Source organism: Bacillus rossius, chromosome 15 (assembly GCF_032445375.1).
Source record: "Bacillus rossius redtenbacheri isolate Brsri chromosome 15, Brsri_v3, whole genome shotgun sequence".
Taxonomy (NCBI): Eukaryota; Metazoa; Arthropoda; class Insecta; order Phasmatodea; family Bacillidae; genus Bacillus; species Bacillus rossius.
In genome coordinates, this window is record NC_086342.1 from 4,280,061 (window position 1) to 4,306,296 (window position 26,236).

The window sequence follows — 26,236 nt, forward strand, 5'->3', positions numbered from 1 at the left end:
TTACCCGACTAAATAATTTACCTATTACGCAATTCCCTGAAATGAAAAAAAAAATAGTCCAGCATCCACCATCTCCACAGCTGGCATAGTTAAAACAGAACCTTGCATATGCCATTTTACATTGTGTATGATTACGAGGTTGCTGAATAGAAGCCGGATGTTTACATCTTCAACAGATTTAACATTATCCCCTTTCATGAACCCTTAGCTCCACGCTAATGTTTGAAGTTATCTTCTGAAAGCTGAAAGCATGGTCATGGTCTCCATCGCATTTCCTTTCACAGCTTCAACTGTGTCAAATCCAGTTGTTTTCGGCGCAGATTTCACTTTCGGAAAGTCGCACAGAGCAAGATGTGGTGAGTGGGGTGGATGTTCCGACACAGGGATCCTGTGCTTAGCCAAAGACGACTTGTCAACCAAAGCAGTATGGGCCAGGGCGTTATCCTGATGAAGAATCCATGGCTTGTTTTCTCACAACTCAGGACGCTTTATTTGTACTCGCTCACGGAGCATAGATAGGACTTCAAGATAATATTCCTTATTCACAGTTTGACCTTCAGGCTGGTGTTGAAAAATACAATCAATTATCACTTTTAAATTTGATTTTGACATTTGAGTCTTCTTCAGTCTCTGTGAATTGGGGCTCTTCCAGTGAAATGATTGGCACTTAGTGTCTGGTTCATAAGTGAAGAACCAAGATTCATCACGTGTTATTATTTTTACAAGAAATTTAGGGTACTTTTTTGGTGGTATTCAGAGTGTCGGCACAAATGTTCACATTCAGGTGTAAGGTTTTTTGGCACCATTTTTGAACCAATTTCCTCATGTGAAAATGTTGATTTAAAATCAGCCGAACTGTTTTTTGTAGATTCTTACAATCTCAAAACGCTACCCATTTTCTGACAAATTGACAATACACGGTCGGACACAAACGAAGGCCACGGCCCGACTGAGGGGCCGGCGGTTATGGAGAGAGGCGATGGCACGTGACTCTGCAGTGCAGTGTTTGACCTTGAGGCCCGCGCTGTTCCTCTGTTGAAAAATCAGTCTTTTTTTTTTTTTTAGTCAAACCTTGTATGCACTAAAACCATAAAAATTTCACAACCTGTATGATTGCTGACTGGAGCATGAACTATTATTTACAAATTATTATCACTAGGGAATTTCAGTGACTTCTCCAGGGTTTCAAGCACCTTCCCTGACTTTCCCTGACCAATTTCAACTCCCTGACCTTCCAGAATGTGGAAACATTGTCATAATCATGCACAGTACATTCATATAAAACATTTTTAGGCACAGTTACAATTTTAAGTTACTCACCCAAATTATTAGCACGCAATGGCATAAACTAAATTCCCCCAAGATTTTGTTACAACTTGATACAGTTAAACCTTGTTTATCCCAACTAACTGGCACCAAAGGCAATCTGGACAATCAAAAATGTGAATAATCCAGGTAACATGACATAAATACATCAAAACAGCAATTCATATGTTTTAATCACGTGAAATAAAGAAGAATATTCGTTACAATATCTGTTGGTATGGCATTAAGAACCTCCTGGAAATGTGGACCCAACTAATGCCCCTTACCTCAACACATGAACGTGACAACCGCAGCCAGAGGGAACATGTACTGTGCACGAGGAACTATAAACACCCCCGCAGACTCGGCAGAGAACGTAACAGTACCTGGTCTGTCGGCAGCAGCTGAAAGTCGTCAGGTGGATTGGTTATCACATATCGCTTTGATGAGGCATCGCAAGAGGAACTTGTGTCTCGAAACCTGCAAACAAAGAAGCAGCGTGCCGTAGACACGTGCACCACACATGCATGGGGGAGGGGGGAGTCTGCATTGCTCGCATACATTGGTGCATATACAGAGGCGGCCAATACGTAATTAGTGCCTATCAGCCCTTCAGATCTACGGACAAGCTGTGGCTGGTGAATAAAACCTCGCACAGACACACTAAATACTTATCTTTCCCACATTATTCTGCAAGGCTTGGTAGGTGATGGCTTCCAAATTAATTTAAAAACATCCTTGGACGTGGAAGGAGTTGAAACCCCGGTCCCAGGGGTCACGAGTGGGGTAAATGGCCCTAAACCACAATTTGGCCAGGCTAAAATGTGGGTGCCATTGTTTTTTCTCAATGCATGGAATTCTGAGCAAAGAGTTAATCGCAGGGAGGAGTGGCTGTCTTCAGCCAGCCCAATCTGTGTGCCAGTCTGTCAGTAGTTCACATAGCACAGATACAGTGATGCCTGGAGCCGAGATATTTGTAGAGGACTCTCCAGGGGGTGGGAGATCTGTTTGCATCTCGATGATAATTATTAAAAATTTGTCTTGGTTTTTTTATTTAATACCTTTTTTTTTTTTGTGATTATCTCCATGGCAAAGGCAGTTGCACTAGTTGCACTAGTTGATGCTTCCTTTGCCTCCATAGCAACGGTCATTGCAATGTTGGTGTTTTATTTATGGCTACTACTGCATTGTTGATGCCTCATTCACGTTCTGATATTAATCCAGTCTTTCTGTAGTCATCTTTGACATCATACACACAAGGTGATAGTTTAATAAATGTGAATTTGAATGTCCTCGAAAAAAAATTGGTTGTCTGTAAAGTCGGTTTACGGACGATAGTTTAATGTGACGTCATAACAAAACATTGATGAAATGATTGATCCAGAAGAAAAGGAAATATATTCGGCCTGAGACTGAGCTGTAATAGGTTTTTGCAACCAACCCATTTAGGCATTAAAAATATTATACGTATTCTTTGAGGAATAAATTTTTTTTTTAATTTTTCTATCTTTTGTATGATAAAATCTACCTCTGCATACTTTTATGAATAAAATTGAATTATCACTTTTTTGTATGGATACAAAGGAGTGAAATGAAATGTACAATGTAATTAATAAATTTACTTTTATTTCCATTTATTAATTCAAATATATTTACTACTTTTGAAATGTTGCGTGCGCAGTATTTATTTTTACAAGTACAAAAAAATTTTTTGCAGCTGCCAGGATTCAAACCGACATCCTTCCAATTTGAAATCCGCGATGTTAACTGCGTGGCCACGAGGCCATACTTGAAATGGTGTAGTTTCAGATATTATATATACAGTTATAAAAATTTTGTTCAGGGTAGGGGAATAATATTATTTCATTTTTATAAAACTATTTTATAACAAATACGCATCCCAAATACACCAAACATATTTATGTGTTACAATATTTTTTTAAAACATTGTGCAAAAGATCCCGGGTGTAATTTGAATTATTATGTGTAACTGTAAAACACCATTGTTGGTTCAAAACGTATTTGAATATTCAATATTACTTTTAAATAACCGTACAGATTGTGCTGAAAATCGGGGATGATCGTTAAATTACATAATATTAATAATTCAAATGACGAAAATATGATTGAAAAGTCAAATCGATGGTTGTTCCAATTGAGTGGAAGAGAGATGCCAAGCATGCGTACAATGAGAATGAAGAGAGATGCCACGCATGCGTACAATGAGCAAACAGGACACATTAGTAGTGGGATATCCGTAGTGGGACATCCGTAGTGGGACAATTTTTTGTGCGTGCAGCCAGCGTTCATCGATTTATTAGACGTCACGTCAAAAAGATGGCATCTTTGGTTTATTTTCCTTCCTGTTAATCTAAGTTATGACTATATTTTTTTCAGAAGTTTATTTTCAAAATTAAATAAAGTTTTTTTTTTTTTTCTGTTTGAAGTGCAGCAGTGGTGTAGCTACTAGGTGGGGAAAGTTAGGGCTTAATGAGGAGTGCCGGTGTGTTCTGCCCGTAGACTTTCGAAGGATAGCGCAGGTACATCAGCTAGAAGATATTAAGATCACTTGTTTATTGTTTTTGCACTAATCCATGGGAGGCAATAGTAGCAGTGTGTGTCTCAACTTTTGCAGTTTTCCAGCAAGCTGTAAGCTCTTTCTTATAACAACACAGAATCTGCTTTCACAACCCTGTAGGCTTCTGGAGGTAAAAATGCAGCAAGGCTGAGAGTGGATAGGACCAGTTCGGTGTTCAAACTATTGTAATTCACTGCTTTTTGCCCTCATTTCTCTTTGAGCCATTTTTTTAACCATACTCGATCACAGGTAATCCTAATCAATCACTGATGCTGACTACACATAAAAAGAAGGACTTTACTAAAAGAAAAAAAGAAAAGAAAAAACTATTAGGGGCTTGCGAGTATTCATAAATATTTTATATTCATAAATAATTTGATATTTAATTCAACATTTCAAATTAAATAATTTCTTTCATAATTCCTTACCAATAGATACAGCAAGTGGGATTCATTCACAAAAAATTTAAATGAGAAGAGTGTAACTTGTATGAGGCCAAGAGATTATTAGAAAACTTAAGATTGATTTTTTGCAACCAAAAAAAAATTAATAAAAAAAAACCCTCTATTTTTATTGTTTAAGAAAATGCATTGCTGATTTTTATTTATTTTATTGCATTTTACACCATTATTATAATATTTTCTTTTATTTTACTCTATTTTTCATCAATTTTTCTTCTTAAATTCCTATGAAATGTGGAAAAAATGTTTCACTGTATGTTAAAATATTCAATATTGGTGAAATTGATGGTTGATTAGAAATTAAATTTGAATAATAAAAAAAAAAATCCCAGAAGCCTATATGCAATGATGTTGCCAAATTGTCGAGATACTAGAATGCACTTGAGCTGAACCTCCTGTGTTTCAAGCCACCCCTCGTCATTTTAGCTATGCCGAGTTTGGGATCAACATTCCAGAGTTTCTCAAGACGAGCAAGATGCCTCCGCTCCTCCGAACAGCCAGTCTGTAGACACACGGCCAGGGCTTAACCCCCGGTCAAATGCAGAGTCCCTACCTGGTGGGAGAGCTTCCAAGACCATCCGTACAGACACGCAGTTCAACCACGTTGTGATTTGTCGAAACATTGGGCATCCCAAATCATTTGATTATGTTCAATTGAATTTCTCAACTCTTCTGTCTCATTAACACATTACACTCACTTTCTGTGCAGGATGTCTACAAATACCCAGTGAACCAATCTCAAGACTTTTACAAAATCTTTTAAAAAAATCTTTTTACAAGTATTTTTTTTAAAGGGTGATTTTTAAAACTACATACATAAACATAATTAAACATGAGAAAATGCATTACGAAATGTTCCACAATGTGCAAAAAAGTTGAAACATTTTCAGAGATAATTTCTACATGCGACTCTGAACTGTAGTAAGGCGTCTAAAAACAAAATTTAAGTTAGCAAAAAGCTGTAGGAAATTTAAATTTTGTGACTTCCACCACCATTGCAGCTTATTTAGGGACTTTTTTGAGACTTTGATGACCTGTAGACACCCTGCTAGATGACGTCTTAGTGACGTGGAGAGGTTACAAGCAGTAGACAGTGGCGTAGCCAGGATTTGTGAATGGGGGGTGTTAAGAAGCATGCCTCCCCCCCCCGTACTAAAGCGGGGGGTCCGGGGGTCCTCCCCCGGGAAAATTTTGGATTTTAAGGTGTAAAATAGTGCTATTTTAGCAGTTTTCGGTACTTAAATTTAAATATTGTAATGGTAAAAATGTTATTAATTTTAATATGAAATTTGTTTAAGTGATGAATAAGAAATTAATTAAAGATTTGGTGCTAAGGGGGGGGTTTGAACCCCTAAAACCCCCCCCTGGCTACGCCCCTGGCAGTAGATAATATTATTATAATAATAATCATAATAAAAACAATCTCCACAAATTCAACTGTTTTCTATAATGGAATGAATTAAGTTTCAAGTGTTTAACATTATGTTGTTACAAGCAAAGAACAAGTTAAGATTACAGGCAGCTAAATGCAACTTAGTTTCACAGATGTGCAGATACACTTCCATTAGGGATGAGACCAATGAATACTATATAGGGCCAGAGTAATAAATGTGCCACACACTGTCCACTTTCAGTAATTTAACACGCTGAATAATTTTACTGACATGTGAATATGTAATTAGTACCTTATTTGCTAGTATAAATAAGGCTAGAATGTTACCAGCGAAGCGAGAAATTTCTTAATGAACGGGAACAAAGTCTTTCAGTCATCATAGTTTCGTTATCATAAAAAGGTTGTTGGGTATTCATTTTTAGGATGTGGGTGGCTTTTAAAAACATGCGATGGCGAAGTTGACTAACAGCACTTTCTAGCTACAATGTCATTACCCTTATATAAAATCTGGCTATACTGAACTAAAAAAAGACTAACTTGCAGGCATTGTGTCTATTCCATTCTTTGAAGGAGCATAAATAGCAGGATCACCTCGCAACATAACATTAACAAGCTGCATTTAAAAACAGGTATGCTGTTAAGTACAATATTTTTTTTTTTTGGAAAAAAATTTGAAGGACATGAAAAATGAAACAAAAATATAAATTTGTTGCTCTTATTTGCTTATAACAAATTCTGTATGGGATTCATTAAGGATAAATGTTCAATTTTATGGCATTAAATGGCGAACCGTGAAAGTTCAAGCAGACGGTTGATAGATTCAAAGCATTGGAAGAAAAAATTCAACATTTAAATATCATTTGAATATCATTGAATTAGCATCTACGAACTTGATTCTCTCATTACAATAACACTTTATTGCATTAGGCTTCATGACATGTGATGTGCTCATTCCAGTAATATATATTTTTAAAAATTGCAAAAAAAAAAAAATCTTAATCAACAGAACAGTAATGTATAAGTTTTGTCTCATCCACACAATGGAGAAAATACTGTAGACATACAATAATGAACGAATGAATGAAAGAATGAATTAGGGCTGAACATCTCATCAGAATCAGGGTCATTGGAGATGATGAGGGAGGATAAGATGAGAATAGTTTTTCTGTGGAATGAGTGGGTGAGAAAAACTGGAGCACCCTGAGAAAACCCCCGAATAACAGTAAAGTCTGCCACTTGCCACCTGCCAAATTCGCGCTAACTGAAATTTACAGACGAGCTTTTCAAGACTGGGGCATTAAAATTAACATCGCGCAATCTGAAGACGTGCTAAGTGAGGGATTGGTGTACTCACATCTAAAGAACGCGGTGGTGTCTTAACAGCAGTTAAACTCAAATTTATATCTTTTCAGCCATTTCACTCTCTCGATAATCCTGGAATTGAAGCTGTTTGGTTAAAAAAAAAAATTTTTTTATTCTCGGTAATATTTATTTACGTCTTCAAACATCTTCAAATATTTATCTTTCTTGGAAGATCTTTCTTACTGCACATCAAGATGATTTAGTGATACTCAGTGACTTCAGTGTTCCTGATGTTTTTGAAAAAACAAGCTGACCACATTGTATGTACTCACATCACAAACAAGGCGCATCACCTGATCAACTTTATTTCTAGTCTTGGTCTATCTACTGCAGTGCAACAAAACTATCACCTAAAAATCTCTTAGACCTATGTTTCAGCTACATTTCTCAATGTTTAATAACGGAAGCTAATGAAGCTATCGTTGAGGAAGATTTATATCATCCTGCCTTAAAAATCAAGATAACACTTGATATACTCCCTCACATGATAAATTCTCCTCTTGATAAAGTCCTATAAAATGGAGATGATCTAGGTCTTTACAATGTTTATATAAGTCATGACTTTTCAAATTTTTATAAATTATCTGATGTTAATAACCTTGTAGATTAATTAAATACTTGTATTTGTAAACATATTAATACCTTTATACCCTGCTTTTACAAAAAAAAAAAGCTTCCAATCACCCAAACTGGTTTTCAAAAGATCTGATTGAATCCTTTAAATTGAAGAAACACTTTCATAAACTCTATAGAAGAAACTAAAACACATTTTATTACACTTAATTCTAGGTGATATTTACTTCTCTTTGAATTTTTTTAATAAACCTTTGCCGAGATTGATATGCTGTACGATGCAGGACGTCCATTGGCTGTTACAAACATAACAAAAAGCTATGAAATGGTGTCTTAACTGAAAAATCTCTTCACTTACTTACCCCAGTGCGCAACTATTCACAGAACAAATATGTTAATTTGTTGCATGTTATAGAGAATTAAAGTTAACCTTCACTGGCTTTTTTCTGCACTCTCAATTAATTTTACATAATAATGTGGCACAAAGGCAAAAATCCAAATTTGGTTATGTCAAAAATAATTGCTTTTAAAACCAGTTGCTCACATGCACTTAACCTTCTTTTCTTTAACAGGTGATTTCACCACCCCTGTTATCCCATTAGGCTATTCCTATTACAAAAAAACAATACAACATGCAAACAACTCATAAAAATGCAAGCATGCCAATAAAACTAACTGTATTAGAAAACCTTCCTGCATAAAAAGTTAAAAAAAAAATTATCACTGAATCTATAAATATATACAATTTTTACATTTTTTTTAATTTAAATTTTCCCTGCTAATAACACAAAATTTCGTAAGTACCTTGAGATTTTCTTAACAGGAATTATAGTTATTAACCACAATTTAATCAAAATCATTAGGTTTCTCCTACATGTTAGGGCTAGAGGTGATCAGGTGTTACACCGCACACGTTCACGCAACATGTGAGCAGCGTTTCGTGAATAAGAACTCTTTTCAGAGGAAATTCCCCTTGCTAGTTCCCAACTATTGCATACAATCCACTAACAACATTCCTAGCAAACATTTTTCTGCTTGGAAGGACCTTGGGTTGGGTCTAAAGCACCTTCAAGTTACAAAACTACGTGTATCAAAACATTATGATTGAATTACAAAGCCCTATTGGAAGAATAGTTCAGAACGAATGAATATATGGAATGTGTGACCACACACCCTTATTAACTTAGCCCTTTACGGAGTACCACTGGTTCTAATTATGTTTTATACTTCTACAATGTACACATACCTAGTTCTTCATATTGTACACACAAACACCAATTTGCTTTACTCAAAATAATAGCTACGTTTTCTTAGCACACTAGCTTGGCTTTTACAGGATAACCGCATTATGAAAGAATGTATTTTACTTATTTTTGAATATTAAAAAAAAAGTCTAAAATGCACAAATTTTTGTATAATCCACTGACAAAACAATTTAAATTCTTTAGATTTTAATTTAATATTTTTTACCAACCATTATTTTCAGTTTACACAATATAGTGTAATTATATGCCACTGCATGTTTTATATTTTATTTTAGAATCTAATGATGAAATTAGCACTAAACAATTTAGACACACAGAATTGCCTAAAAGATGACAAAATTTCTAACCCAGTGATATCAAGACTACCTGACAGTTAAAAAACAGACTATCTAATACTACATAAAAATGAAAGGTTGATTGTGTTGTGTTTCATACAAATCTAAACCATCTGATAAATTTTACAGATGGTAAATTTTCAAGACAAATCATTAATACATTACTTCTACACTAAACTATTTTGGTGAAATAAGAGGCGCGTAACTTGCCAAAGGATTCCTACGCACACATTGCCACCACTCATTCTTCAGAGTTTAAAATGCAAGGTAAATTTGGTACCTATAAATTATAAAAATTACACACTCCAAACTTCAAAACACATAAAGCAGAATATCTCTTATAACACACTAATTAATTTTTTTTTTACCCATTCAAAACCTTAAAAATTCTATTCCAGCAAACAAAATTATTCCTACCGTATTTAACACGAACCCCCAATTCATACATACCACAACTTCATTTTGAAAAAAATTTGGACATATATTCAGAGCCATAACTAGATTCAAGAACATTATAACATCCATTGCTTGTCACTAGCTACACTACATTATTCATATAAATTAATAAACTCACTAACCAAATCAAGCAAGAGGCAGGCTTTGTTTGCATGCAGGGTGAAACCATGCATCAGTCAGTGAATATTCAAAAGTCAAAATGACAAGCTCTTGATGAAAATCACTCCCCTACAAAATTTTTTATATGATAAGACTGCACACCTAAACACACCTAAAAACAACTTAGGCTGTGTCCATACAGTAGCAAGGACATAAAGGTCAAGAACAAGTCTATGCTAAATTGTCGCTATCTGCCCTTCCATCACAGTTTAGACGGGCCATTCTAACTCTCTGAGAAAATATAAAATTGTATGTGATAAACAAAAATTTACAAAGAAGAAAAAAATTACCCAAGAATAAGTTAAAAGAGTTTTTAGCAATAATTCAAATAGTTTCTTTGATAACACAAAACTCCCAACTTTACTATTAAGAATCAGAACTAAAGCATTAGACTACAAACCTCTGATTAAGATTATCTAACATTTAGTACAAAATCTGCTCAGATATTATACGATTTAGAATAGAACATAATTTTAGAAAAAGTCACTATATTATGTCAAATACAATGGAATATTAAGCAACCTGTAATATTTTATGGAGTAGTACGTAATGAAACAATGACCTAAGGTGAATTTAAGTGGTGAAGGTAAACCACTTCTAATGCAATGTGACTGCCAATTTCTAAATAATGTCCATTACTATGAAAGAGAGACTAATATAACAAAGCTACCTTGAACAAAAAATATTTCTAGTTACAATTTAATAACTTAAAATGTAATAAATTAATCTTGAATAAGACCAAAAATGTAAGACTTTAAATAAATTACAAATACGTACTAATACATGTTAGACAAGAAATCAAACATTATATAACTTTCAATACGCCATACTTCAATATCAGACGAAGGTCTTAAAACTTAGATGTATCAATGGAATATTGTTGTTTGAAGTTTTTGAAGTTATACTTTTTTAGGCACGTTATGGAAAAATGATATAACAATGAATTTTTATGAAGCGCGCGCACCATGCAAAAAATTTTCACAGGAACATAAACCCATATATAGTCACTTTCATAAAAATTAGGGGACATACTATACATATTGGTGTGCTAAACGAAACTACGAAAGTGAAACTACCCTGGAATATATTTGGGAAACTAAAATAGTCATAGTACAGAGTAATTTCAAGTTTTAACAAATCTAAGGATACTGGTATTACAGAAATTAATTATAATACCATACACATTTTCCTCACAATCTTCTGTCAGGCTTTGTAGTATAGTGGTTATAGTGCGCAGTAAATAAGCAATAGGAACGTAGTTCTAAAATTCAGCAGTGAAATTTTTTTTTTAATTTACAGATTTTGAATTATACAAATTGTGCTTTTAGCAAATATATATGAATATTTTATTTGTTTATCATATTGCTATAATATATTAAATACATACTCAGTCCACTGGATTATTTATATTATTGCATACTAGGTAGGCCTACATCCTCTATTTTTACTTAACGTACTAGTAAATTAATTAGGTTTGTTAGTAAATGAATTTGCCTAGGTAATAAAAAATAAAACTTTATAATAGAACAACTATTCTTTATTAATTTATAATAATCTAACATGTGCTGAAGCTATATCATATTAACTGTTTAATGAATTTTAACAAAGACGTGCAGTTTTTAATAAAATATCTTGTCAAAAATTAGGTTCAAGCCAGGTTTTAGTATTTTTTTCAAATCTTGTTTGTTTTTATTGGAGACGTTTCATTAGAGATTTTAACCTTTTGCTCTACAAAACCCAATGATTCAATAGTTGACATTGCTGCACTGTTAGCAAATTCTAGCAGCGAGTGCGAAACTACATGAGAGTCATTTAGTGGCTGATATGAATACTCATCCATATAATTAAAAACATTTATTTATTGTGAATATTAGTGACACAAATTGTGTTTGTAATATTTTTCAAGTGTTTTTATATAAGTGAGATAATTTTCCCATATGTATAATTTATTTGCATTATAAATTAAATAATTAAAATTAATAAAAAAATAATCTTAATTAATTTACCAAAAAAAAATTAAGTTCATACAGATGTTTATATTAATATTGAATACAGAGTATTAATTTAAATAATTTTTTTTATAATATATTTCAAAATCGTTGAGTATCTTAAATCAAAAAGATGTATTACTTTTTACTTGTGTACATAATTTTTTTTTGTATCAGTGCTTATGGAGTATATGCAAAAAATACTTCGCATACCAAACATAAATATTTTCCTTTACTGGATTTATTAACTCTTTTGCCCAAACACCAAAACGTACTTCAGAAACGAGCAGTTTTGCAAGCATAAATGCAAAAATAGATGTAAAAATTGCATTCCTTCATGCAGGTTAACACATTACATTTACATTCCATTCAACTGCACAACACAAGATTGGAAAAATCACACCGACATAATACACAAGTCAAGGTGAACTGGAACAGAACAGCAGAAATATTATCATGACCAGTCTTCCACTTGTCTGCCATTTTAAAACAGTACAGTAGAGTCTTGACTAACCAGTCTTGGATTATCCGAGCCAACCTGAAGAGTCATTACCGGCAAAGACTGTTGAATCATTTGCTTGAGGACCTAGATAATTATCTAACCGTTATCAAAAGCCTACAGAAAATTAATGACAAAGATACTATTTCTGGTTGGGCTAATCAAGGAGAGTGACGTGAACGAATATACACAAAATAAAAGATAGAAAATTACCCCAAAAAATGGTAACCTATGCAACTTTCTGACCATACGCATGTTACCGGAGATTTCGCTTATCCAGGGTTGCAACGGTCCACATTAACTCGGTTAGTCCAGACTCCATCGTACACTGAAAAATACACGTGATGTACTTTGCTCTTGTTTACCGGCATGCTGTTTTGTTCTCCTTCGATGTTCAAGCACAAAACAACCACAAGCAAGTTTTAAACTAGGGTCCACCGAGTGGAGTACATAACCAAAGGCGACCTTGCAAATGCTTTGAGGGCATACCAGCAAGACACAGATGTGCGGATAAACAAGCTGTAGAAACGTGAAAAGAGAGAGAAGATGGTAAATAAAAAAAAGAAAAAGTAGAAATTAAGCACTGTTTCGAGAAAAGATGATGCAAAAAAAATAATGATATTTATGGAGCTGTAAGCTGCCTGTTTGTTCTTCGCAAGGCTCAAGTCTAGTGATGTGGGGCTTTTCTGTCTCTCTCTCACTCACCTCAACCTGCAAACAGGAAGAGATTACAGCGCCCGAAATATCATCATTTTCCTTTCCTGACACTCGCACACACATACACACTCACACAGATTTACGCACACATGTGCTCAAGGATGCAGTCAGATTTACTCTACGCAAGAACCACTATCAGAACTGAACACTTTCAAAACCTTTTCAAGGTGGAACGTGGAAAGACCGAAGGGGAGAAACTAAAAAAGTTGTATTTTTAATTCAACAACTCAACAATTACGAGGGCCTCCAGTCAAGTCACTTGTTATCCCCCCTCTCCCGTCCTAAATCATGCCACACACAATCGAAGAAGTTAAACAATTTTGAAAATGGTAGTGACAAAGAAAGTCAGGTATTAGTTTCGAAGTACTGAATCCGGAGACATAATTTAACACATGATTTGAAAGTATTCAATATCCTGCATATTACTTAAAGCATTACATCCATCCAGTCGTGGGCAAATTTTATCAACCAAGTAAATGGACGCTAATCTTCATTGAGATCTATATTTGATTGCAAAATGTATAGTGAAAATAAATGAATGTAAAAAAAATTTTAAACAATTTATTTACAAGATTATAGTTATTAAATTGATATAAGATTATGTTTAGAAAACCACCGAGTCATCAGTCATGGTTGCAAATTTTCAGCCCACCTCTGGTGAAAAACAGAAATTGAGATATTAATGCTGCACAGAAAAATTATACTATATGTATTAAGAAGATTCATTTAAAAAATATATTAATAACAACTTATGTATTATTTTTCAAATAGAGGCTAAACAAAAATTGTGCAACAGAATCTCATACATACAGTGTGTGATGAGCAAGTTTCAAAACAGGAAAAATATTTATTTGTATACATTAAGAGCTGGCTAGAATGAGACCAAAGTTAAGAATGATTGTGTTTTTAAAAATTAAAATTTGGCTGAAAACAGCAGAGATACACGTTGCAGTAAAACAACCCCAATAGTTATTAAAAAGAAAAACAAACTAGCAAAAATAGCAATCTTCACTAAAATACATTCTCAGCCACTAGAATAACCTTTCTGTAAATATCATCACATTATATATTTTGTTAAATGCAAAAGTCACTGGATGGATGCGAAAATGACCACTTCAGATTTAGTTAACTTTTTTTTTTTAAATGTTAAAACTATTATAATTAGATCAGAATATAAGCAGTGTTAAAAAAAATGTTGGTTCTTAAAACAGAGTTAAGAATAAAAAGCCATTTTATTTAATTTTCCTTTAAAGCAGATATCACACGATGCAAGATTCATGCAAAACCATGCAAGATGTCCGCTTGCAGTCCCTCTCCAACGAGAAACTTCTGAAACTATACCAGCAAGGCAAGCAATGTGCAAGATTTATGACAGGTAGAAAATGCCTAGTTTTTCCCATGCAAGGACATCTTGTAGAAACGTCAATTCTTTGCTTTATAAAATATTACAAGACCAAGCAATGACGATACAAAAACACAGGCAATGCGTTTGGACTAAATGTTTAAAGATTCAACTTGTCATAAAGCATTGGGACTGTTAACAAGAGTACAGATTTAATGGCTTTATCTCTTTTGACCAAATTAATGGTGAAAAATTAAAATTTGTTTCAATTTTTATTTTTATGAAAATTATACATGTCAGAAGCCTGCACAAGTACATACAAACCAACTCAAGTTATGACGTAAAGAAGTTTTTTATGTATTAAAACAAGAAACCATGTAACTGGAACTACTAAATATAACTTTTTTTTAGCAGTGGGGAAATAATACTTGATTGATTGCAAAATTTTAATTCATTTAATTTTTCATTTCATGTCGAAAGCCCAATTTACTTAGGTATAAATTTCTTTGTGAGGTTTCTCTGCAATCTTTTGGCCACATCTGTACACAGTATCAGATATTGACTGCTTTGATTTACTAACTCATCATTTAATTTTTTTAACTAACAAGGTTGTACAATTTACTTTTCGAGAATGGTCAGAAAAACCACAATACAAAGAAAAACTAAATAAATTTTTTTTACCAAGTGCACAATTCCTTAAATTATTTAAATAAAAGCCTGAAATAAATTAATTATAATAATCTTTTACATTTGTATGGACAAAATTAAGTGGTTTAACTGCTTTGGTTATTGCCTTAGATTATCTTTTTATAAACTTGCATCTACCGATAACTAGACTTGCTCTTGAGGTCACCCAAATTAATAACAAGCTGGAGAACAGGTAGGTTGTATAAGCATGGGCATTCCTACAAGTTCATCTTTGTTGCAAACCTCTACAGAAAGTACTAACTAAAAAAAGACATTTCTACTACCAATCAGACTGTTGTTACAATTTCATCTGTTTCTGTTGCTTGTTACCGCTCCAATAAATCCTCTCTGCTGGCCAGTAAAGACACTAATAAAGCACATAAAATTAATTTCATTTAAACCAGAGGTGGTTGTACACTGCAACTTTATAAGCAAGATCTACTTATTTATTAAATTTTTAAAAAAAAATTTGGAAATGGTTAATAATATCAACATAAGAACATAACAATATGCATAAACACATTTTAATTTTTGGCGTGACTATATGGTTTCATTCAAGTGATTGCTGGTAAATTACAAATACAATCAGCAGATTATCTGCAAGGATGACGTCTTTCAAACAGCCTCCCCACAAAAATATAAGGTAATCCCACTTGTTTTCATTTACTGTTTGAAATTCTCACCTCAGTGTTTACTTTCTCCTCTAGATAAGTATGAATCTTGCATCGTGTAACATTACCAGCTTTATATTAATGACTACACATAAGCCCTCAGTCTACCACCATTGGTACTCACAAATAGAATATCTGGAATATATTCACGTCAGGATCGAGTGGTCGCTCATAATATTTTTGCTAGGATTTAAAGAGAATCAGCCAGAGCCAAACAAGCAGGGAGCAGAAGAGAAGTTAGTCCTGAATATTGCCATCGTAAACATCGGAAAACCAAATTTGGAATTTCCCATTATATTTTTTTGGTATTTTTTAATCAAGCAACCCCTATAGAGTTGTATGTCATATGAAATCCTATTAGAAAAAGCTTTAAAATGGGACCAATTCAAGCTTTCTAACATCAACCGTTCACAAATGACAAATATTTTTATTTATCAGAAACATGCAAATTTAGTTTTTTTTGTAAAATTTGCAAATAAAAAAAAAACACTCAAATAATCTAAACAAAAAAAATTATTCTTCATTTACTTCACGCAGATAAACTATAAACCAAATATCATTGAAATCTAAGAGGTTCAGGTTGAATTTAAATTAAAACTGTGATGATTTGACATGGAATGACCCTCACTTCACATTTTCAACATGTAAGAATTTGTGGTCTTATATTAAAATAATGCAGTATGAATACTTTTTCCTAAGTATTTCCTGTTCCCTTGAGAAAATTACACAAAATATATTTCAATCTTTTTACATGGTCACAAATTGATCAGCAGGGTAAATACTTGCATACACATAACCTACTCCAAAAATTATATCAATTTCAAGTCAGCACCTATTTGGAGAGAAAAAATCTGCATGATTAAATTAATTTTGTTAAATACTTGTACAGAACATCTATTCACCACTAATGTTTCCGACATACGGGTACATATAATAGATTTGCTCAGAGCTGCAGTTCAAGGTTGTTTTCTAGCAAGTAGCTGCAGTGTGATGCCTGTTGATAGAAAAAGAATGAAAGGAGAGAGAAGAAAAATAACTATATGGGAAAACTTAAAATCCTTCCTGATGTACAACAAGAAATTTGGGAAGCTATTTATGAAATTAAAGTCCAAACTGTTAGATTGAAACCACGATGCCGATCAAATGAAAAATAATTTCAAACTTTAATGCTGCTTTCCTTTGAAAATTTACATTAAATTAATTTTATGAAGAAACATAAATGGTAATCTTCAAATATAAATGGGTTTTGGATTAAAAACCCTGGTACGACAAGAATAAGTGTGCTGTCAGTATCAACATTAGATTACAGGGAAAACTTAAGGAACTAAACATTTGTTTATACTAAACAGCATCCCACTAAAGAGTAAGTAGAATAAAACATTTATGTATTTTGTTATTATTTGGTATGTTTTTCTGTAGGGTACATGCTCTAGTACCCTCTTTTATCGCATAATCGTCGCACCTATATTTAAGGCCGTCAAAATTGAGATAAAAAAAATGTAGCGTAAACATCCCATGATGTTTTTGGTCCCGCTAATAGATGCCAAGCGCTTTGTGTAGGTATTTTTTCCGTATAAAACGATGTATTTTAAAGTAGAAATCTAATATTTATTTGGACGTTACCACTTACTTATTTAATTAATCGAAATACGAAGTTGTCTGACGTGTAAATTATCTTTTAAAGACTTTTTTAACGTTATTACGTTTATCTGTTCGTTTGCGTCGTCGCAATGTACCACTTACAATAATGTAGAATACGCTAGTTGACATCATTCGTGTTTGGTTAGGTTGCTTCCCGTATAGAGCGTGCACACGTAGTCGAATATCGATCTCTCACCGACTGCATGCATCGCGCGCTCTCTGTCAGGTGCCGAGTTAACTACATTTGAAGGCCCACATTTTTTCGTGGCAAACGTGTACAACGACAGTTCCGCGTTAGTTCACGTCACACATTCAAGTGGCTTGCGTTCGCGTCATAGTTTTTGTTTTTCCATTTAAAGTTGAAGAAAGGTTTTTGTTGCATGAATTTATAATTTAAATTGTTTGGCGTGCTCTTTTAAACTTCACTTTTTAAATAAACGTACTTTACATGAATGGGTTTTGTTTTAATTAATAACTTTATCAAAGAGAATTTTCTCGCATAATTGTCGCACCCCTACTTTTCAAACTTGATTTTAGAATAAAATGTGCGACGATTATGCGAGAAAACACGGTAAGTTTAGTCTGTTATTGAAATTAAAGAGAATAATCCTAGGATTGTACTAAAATTATGATCCCTTCAGGTTTGTAAAAATGGGATTTAACATAAATTTAAGATCTGATAATCTGTACTTAAATAAAATACAAATAACAAGTTTTAAAAAATAAAACTTTCCCCAAACCAGCTTGACACACATTACATTTACCTGATTGCCTCAACCTGAAACTATAGTAATCACCTTTTTTTAAAGATTTTATTTTTGGACTTACCATCTTGTTGACAGGGAGGGATCAGTAAAGACAGAAAACGAACATCAACCAATGATACCTGTCGGGGAAGGAATCGGCCTATGGTAAGGAACCGACCCAGCATTACAGAGTGATTTCGAGAAAGTGGGGAAAACTGAAGCCAGGATGGCCAGATGTCTAGGACTAAGCGCTACACTCTTCCACCCCGTAGCAAGCGAACCCTTGTCCCTTGTGCGGCCGTGGCGACGGAGCTCACCTGTACAGTCCTATGCAGAGCATGCCGTAGGACTTGAGGGCCGCCACGAACAAGTCCCCGTACTTGCCCGCCTCGCCGTACTGCGCGAGGGGCCCGTCATACAGAGAGATCTGCCCCACCCGGCAGCGATCCCGGTTCAGCAGGCTGTCGGGCGTGCTGCGCAGCAGAGACGAGCAGTGACCACTCGTGTCTCCACGCTTTCAGACACTACAGCTTACTGTCTACACTCTTTCAGACAATACAGCTTACTGTCTACACTCTTTCAGACAATACAGCTTACTGTCTACACTCTTTCAGACAATACAGCTTACTGTCTACACTCTTTCAGACAATACAGCTTACTGTCTACACTCTTTCAGACAATACAGCTTACTGTCTACACTCTTTCAGACAATACAGCTTACTGTCTACACTCTTTCAGACAATACAGCTTACTGTCTACACTCTTTCAGACAATACAGCTTACTGTCTACACTCTTTCAGACACTACAGCTTACTGTCTCCACTCTTTCAGACACTACAGCTTACTGTCTCCACTCTTTCAGACAATACAGCTTACTGTCTACACTCTTTCAGACAATACAGCTTACTGTCTACACTCTTTCAGACAATACAGCTTACTGTCTACACTCTTTCAGACAATACAGCTTACTGTCTACACTCTTTCAGACAATACAGCTTACTGTCTACACTCTTTCAGACAATACAGCTTACTGTCTACACTCTTTCAGACAATACAGCTTACTGTCTCCACTCTTTCAGACAATACAGCTTACTGTCTACACTCTTTCAGACAATACAGCTTACTGTCTACACTCTTTCAGACAATACAGCTTACTGTCTACACTCTTTCAGACAATACAGCTTACTGTCTCCACTCTTTCAGACACTACAGCTTACTGTCTCCACTCTTTCAGACATTACAGCTTACTGTCTCCACTCTTTCAGACAATACAGCTTACTGTAGGTCTCTTTTATGCACTACAGCTTACTGTCTACACCACACTGACGAGGTATTTGTCTTATACCAAAATTAATCCTTTTATTTTTAGGCCAGTTTCATTTTTTTTTTAACACGAGATTGAAACTCTCCAGGTAAAAATTAAAATCAATAACTACTTAATAACATTAAAAATTTCCCAACTCAAATTTATTTAAGTTTATTTTGGAGTCAAAATTCATGAAATACATATTGAGAGTTTTGACACCTCAATAAAAGATACAATAATTTAATTGAGATAAATAATAATTAGTACATCATCAAGAAGAAAGTAAAACCAACTTTTATACTGCAAAAGTTTCTCTAATCCAATTTTGCTTTCTTTTCGGGAACACAGCAAAAAAAAACTGAAGATGGGTTTCGGAAGATAGTTAATGAAAAAACATATTTAGCCACTTGCATAAATTATCGTCAATCACATGAGAACAACGTCTCCCAAAAACGACAGTGTTCAAGCATTCTCTGCCGACCAGTAGCAGGCTGAACCAACCTGTAGCCTCCGCGGAGCCCCGCCCCCTCCGCCAAGATGAGTTCCAGCTCCGGTGTCGCGCCGCCCGTGATCAGCGACCGGATCAGCGTCAGCGCGTTCTGGTTGAAGTACGTCTGCAACACACCCCCGCGCGCCCCTGAGTGCACAGGCTGCAACACCTCGCTGCGCAGCTCCGCGGTTTCCGACTCTCCAACACTGACTGTAGCTAACATTTATCTGTTCCTTTTTCCTAAACACTCCTTAGAAAAATTACAGTTTTCTATAAAAAAAAAATATTGTACATCCATAGTTGGACTTAAAAAGCTTATGTTAAAAGCATTGTTATAGAGAACACTAACGTTTTGAAACACAGACCATAAAAGAAACTACGTATGTAGAAAAAAATTCAATTTTTTCCTTACAGCTATTACAAAGGGAGATATGTACCCTCAAAAAAATCAAAATTTTAGAACACTTATTTCTTTTTGATATTTAAAACTATATGCAAACAAGTCACTAATAGGTGAATAATGATTCTTATAACAGAGAGTTTACGCCCGAGAATAAGGTTCAATATCATAATACCCCCATTTTATTATTGAAGAAGAATGAAGTACTATAAAATTACATGCTATAAAATGTGTAGTTAAGGAGCGTGCAAAGAATTTAATTTCGAGGGAGGGAGGGAGGGAGGGAGGGAGGGAGGGAGGGAGGGAAATAGAACAACTTACCCTGCTGTTTGCTTTAAAATTCTTTCCTTTATTGGTCGGAATGATAGCTATATTTGTTAGGGGAGAGGGGATATCACCCCATCTCCCTACCTGCATAAACCTCTGGTGTGTAGTATATGAATTCATATGACGTGCATATTATTGTTACACTTATTTCTTAGTACAGTCTCGAAAATACATTTGGAACACTAGGCTTGTTTGCAAGAAGAGATATATTGTGATTTGGCATACGCCTGTAGTGTATCAATGAAACATTATGGAAAAATGTTAACGAAGGAAAGAATTCCTTTCTGGACACAGTCGCATCACCGCACCGGAAGCCGCCAGCTCTGCTCGAGCAGCCTCGTCCCGTGCAGCACACGTGAGCACGGTGGTGGAGCGACGTGTCCGAAGCCAGCCGCGCACTTACCGTGGACATCAGCGAGTCCAACACGCTGACGGCAAACGCAGTCCCACACGCGAACGGCTGGGTCAGGTACAACTCTGTGTCCGGGTCATCGTCGTCGTCTTGATCAAGAAACTGGACGTTACTATCGTTCACCAGCTCTGGAACAAACAAACACCAAACAAAATGCACACGATGTTAAACAAGTCATTTTATTTAACAAATAATCTCACCCGAAGGGTAAAGGTGGCCAGTTATTTTATACTTTCGTGGAACACAAGTGCAAATACTGCATCATCATGACAATCTGTTACATGGCATTGTGAAGTGTAATGTATGAATAGTGTAAATTAGAGTCATTACAGAAAATTGAGGGTGCCAGATGAGAGTGGACCACTGAAGGAATGCATGGGTGGAAAACCCACCAAATAAAGACACCGTCCATAATGTTTCTCACGGAGTTCGACCACGCTGGGAACTGAACCTAGGTCGGAGAAAAGTAACGTGACGATTCGACCACAGAGGCCATCTTCATGAAGTAAACTTAAAAATGTGAAAGTAAAGACTTGTGTTGCATGGATACATACAGAGGCTTCAGGGGACGTAACTTTCTAGATCAGCGATCGCCAACTTCACTTATTTTGAGGGCCAGTTATAATTTTTGAAACTAATCTAAGGGTCAGACACTTGTGACTTTGTATTGGCAGTTCGTCCCTTGGAAAACCTATCCAGCCTTGCAAGGTGAGTAGCTTCGACGACAGTCAACCTCATACTCGGCAGTGTTTACAGTAGCATTCAAGTTTTAAGAATGAAACCGGTGATCAATAATTTAAATACCAGTTGTTTTGAGAATTTTTCCGAGCTGGATTTTGAAATACACTAGTAAATATCAGTGTCATAAATTTTAATGGAGAGTTATTGTGCTTGCCATTAATATTTTAATCGTCTACGGCGACAGAATGATAAAGCATAATTTGTGGTAACGCATTTACTGGAGTATATGCCCAGTTTGGATTTAAACCACCATGATAACGTGGTTTATAAACTATTTCTATTGTGGAGTGTTGTAGATTTTTAAATGCATATTGTCGATGCCCAAACTCTTTGTGTTCACAATTGATGAAAAGTGAAGGACGACATTAGTTAGCGAGGCGAGTCCGAACGCACGAGTATTCCGTTTGTTTGATGAAATCTCATGATTGGTAATTGGTACCACATGCCATTGAGCGGACTTTGTCAATAAATGTCTAGTTTGAAACTTTTGTGATTCGGCTCGGAAACACCCACACACATCACAAGCAGCGAACAACGTAAGGTAAGCAGCAGGGCAATGTGGTCGTACCTGTGATCATAGGCACATTGGCTCCGTACACCGAACCTCTTCGCTGCAGCACTATTGGGCTGCCGACCGGCGTCAGCGCATCTTGCTCGTTCGCAACAGCTGTCGACAACACCAGTACTTCACTCTAAGCATTTAAACTACAAGGCTAGGAATAGTCATACTCCAACTAACAGCTGAAAAGTTTACAGCATGGAATTTGAAATTACGTACTACCAAAATAAATTTATAGTTTCAGTTAAAGAAAAAAAAAATCATCTCAAAAGAAATGTTGCACTCCAAAATAATTACCTGTAAACGTTTAAATCAAAATGATCAAATTAAGTTTCTTAAAAGTAAATAGATTAGTTTCTATTTACAGTATTTATTAATTAATAATTTAGAATAAATGTACTTTTTTTTTGCAATATGAGGTAACTGTATTCAAAATTTTTGCATTTAAGAAATGTTATGTATATACATACTATCTCACTGATGGGATTCCACTAGGTATCTGCATCATTAGAATTATACCTGCAGTAACTCAATATGTAGCTGTAAAAAGATTATCAGATAAAATCAGAGATGCATGTTTTATTTATTTTCAAAAGTTCATAACAAAACTAGCAAACGAAGCGCACACATGTTTGTGCAGTACCAAATTTGTCGCCCCCAACTTCAACCAACTTGTTTTCCTGATGGAACTTATGTTTTCTGTATCATTTATAAACAAACACTGCTGTCCATTTATACGTCTGATTTGGACAGTAGCGTTGGTAAACAAAGCCAGCTATTCAGTGATGCACACCATGACACTATGACGGAATTCGAACTTATAAATCTGGTGGTGCTATTACTACTGCAACAGTATTTTGTCTTTGGCTTTGGCTGAGAAATAACAATAAAAAAATCATCTGAAAAAATTTGCATATCTTATGTTTGTGTTAATAGCTCATAATTGCAAAGTTGTGCACAGTATAATTATGTTTTCTTGCCAATGTAAATGTGTGTTCAGTTTCCTTTCTTTCTTGTTCTGGAGCCAGCAGTGTCATGTATTAATAGACACTAATACAGGCTGTCCGCACAAATCTGTACTAAAATTTCCATGAATTTTCCCTAACCAAAACATCAAATTTCCCTGACAATTTTTTTTTAAGAAAAGCTGATTTACCATTTGCGATTTTCTGAAAGAAATGCCGAAAATACAGCATTCACCATTCCCATAGTTAGCCTAGATGTATATAACTTGAAAATTCAAACAGAATCTTGCTTATGCAATTCTAGAGTGTGTATGACTTAGCACTAAACCATAATAAAAAAAATTATATCACAGTCTAGATTATAGCAGAGTGAAGGATTACATTTATTCCTCAAATTACTACCACTAGGGAATTTCCATGACTTAGCCAGGATTTCAAGTAAATTACCTGACTTTCCCTGAAATAATTCCAACTACTCTTACTTTTCCCTGACTTTCCAGAATGTTGACACCCTGTAACATGAAAACTTGTTTGTGTCAGTATGAACTTAATGTCCGTCACGGAACGCCAGTGACGAGCGCACCTTGGCTGAGGACGCCGATGGTATCGTCGAACGTCATGGCCTTGATGTTGAGGGAGGCGAGGATGGCCTCCTTGTCCGCGAGCGTCGGGTCGTCGTTGCTCGGCACCTTCGCCGACAGGATCACGCACATGTCACACAGGTTCACGTTGACCGCGCGCAGATCGGCACGGCTCAGCGGCGAGCCCTGGAGACACACCGTTTCCCCGCTCAGCCGTGCTACAGCTGCACTCATCCTGACTGGCCACTGGTAACCACGACGTGACTGGCCACTGGTAACCACGACGTGACTGGCCACTGGTAACCACGACGTGACTGGCCACTGGTAACCACGACGTGACTGGCCACTGGTAACCACGACGTGACTGGCCACTGGTAACCACGACGTGACTGGCCACTGGTAACCACGACGTGACTGGCCACTGGTAACCACGACGTGACTGGCCACTGGTAACCACGACGTGACTGGCCACTGGTAACCACGACGTGACTGGCCACTGGTAACCACGACGTGACTGGCCACTGGTAACCACGACGTGACTGGCCACTGGTAACCACGACGTGACTGGCCACTGGTAACCACGACGTGACTGGCCACTGGTAACCACGACGTGACTGGCCACTGGTAACCACGACGTGACTGGCCACTGGTAACCACGACGTGACTGGCCACTGGTAACCACGACATGACTGGCCACTGGTAACCACGACGTGACTGGCCACTGGTAACCACGACGTGACTGGCCACTGGTAACCACGACGTGACTGGCCACTGGTAACCACGACGTGACTGGCCACTGGTAACCACGACGTGACTGGCCACTGGTAACCACGACGTGCCTGGCCACTGGTAACCACGACATGACTGGCCACTTGTAACCACGACATGACTGGCCACTTGTAACCACGACATGACTGGCCACTGGTAACCACGACATCACCGACCACTGATAACCTCGACATGACTGACCACTGACATCATCATCATTATGTAAATTATTGCATACCAACACTAGAGGCCAACATACAGGCAAATAACATATATACAGAGGGTGTAAACGTAAAGAGACAGTAGTTAATCTACAAATAACTATGTCCCGAGATCAATGAAAAGGGATTCCAGCCAGCGATGGAACACACAGGTCTCGCCTGACGCGACGCCACTCACGTTGAGGACAGAGATCTTGGGCAGGTTCTGGAGCATCTTCCACTCGCGGCGAATGTAGTCGACGGAGCCCACGATGACCACGTGCTTCAGCTCGTGGTAGTGGAAGTTGGAGGCACGCAGCGGCATCACCAGGTTGCGCAGCCCGATGAGCGGGGAGTCCGGGTCAGCGAACAGGCACACCACCACGTGGCCGTTCAGCACCGTCATGGCCGCCTGGTTGCGGTCCTGCGCACGCGACAGCCTCCCCCCTCTCAAGCTGCCCCGCTGGGACCCTCGCCAATTGGCTGGTTCTACTTCATAATTAGTCTTGGAGGCTTACAGCTCGCTAGTGCTTCTAGCACGGTATCACCTCTAAGCGCAAGGCTGTGGAATGGCACACAGTCTTCTCGTCGTGCATACAGCAACTACGAAATCTGAACAGTAATTATTAGAGACCTGGAAATTTCGCGGATTCTTCTGGCCTTAGGATAGAATTCAAAGTTATAGGTGTGCTCGACATGTTTACTTTCCCATTGGTTGATTTCTTAGCGAGAACATTTTTATCCTTGTTATTTGGCACTACCTAATTCGCTTACTTCTCTCCTAGCTGGACATCATTGGCTCACGGTCGTAGACGGGCGTGTCCAAACAACTGCGTGCCAATCATGAACACAGTGCGAGAGTGTGAAGGTTTGCATTCTAGCTTGCGACTAAATGAATCCGCGAAATTTCCGGGTCTCTAGTAATTATAACAATATACGGAAGAGAAATGACGATGAATGTGTAATGAGAGTCTTTTGAATGCTTTCAAGAAACTGTACCTGGGGTGTTTCATGCATAAAAATGATTCTGAAACATGCATTTTTAGCAATTTTCACTCTCCTAACAACACGGTTTGAAATGAGGTACGGAAACAGGGCACAACTCGGGTTATTCGAGCATTATTAAAATCGTGTGGATTTTTCTTGAACTCTGCACACCGCGTGTGCCTGGAGAGGCGACGGGATATTCAAGATCATATCTGGACTGACAGCGCTCATGATCTTCCTCAGTCCAGGGTGTAGGGAGTTTTGCACTGGCAGAGTGCAGTTCTGTTCAGACTCCCAGCACAGATGGCTATGGCTTTAGGCG

At 36.5% G+C, this 26,236-nt stretch overlaps 1 protein-coding gene across 21 annotated transcripts in view; it reads right to left on the bottom strand.

The window, feature by feature from the left end:
* The window catches only part of LOC134539349 (calcium-activated potassium channel slowpoke), a 223,340-nt gene that overhangs the window by 7,677 nt on the left and 189,427 nt on the right, over positions 1-26,236 (bottom strand). For all 21 annotated transcript variants that reach the window (XM_063381318.1, XM_063381306.1, XM_063381309.1 and 18 more), the window contains 7 exons: positions 25,127-25,351; positions 23,962-24,145; positions 22,423-22,521; positions 21,105-21,241; positions 19,986-20,098; positions 18,496-18,651; positions 1,692-1,785 (listed from right to left, as the gene is read on the bottom strand). In XM_063381318.1, the coding sequence (XP_063237388.1) occupies positions 1,692-1,785; positions 18,496-18,651; positions 19,986-20,098; positions 21,105-21,241; positions 22,423-22,521; positions 23,962-24,145; positions 25,127-25,351 (1,008 nt within the window). The remainder of the gene's footprint in view (positions 1-1,691; positions 1,786-18,495; positions 18,652-19,985; positions 20,099-21,104; positions 21,242-22,422; positions 22,522-23,961; positions 24,146-25,126; positions 25,352-26,236) is intronic.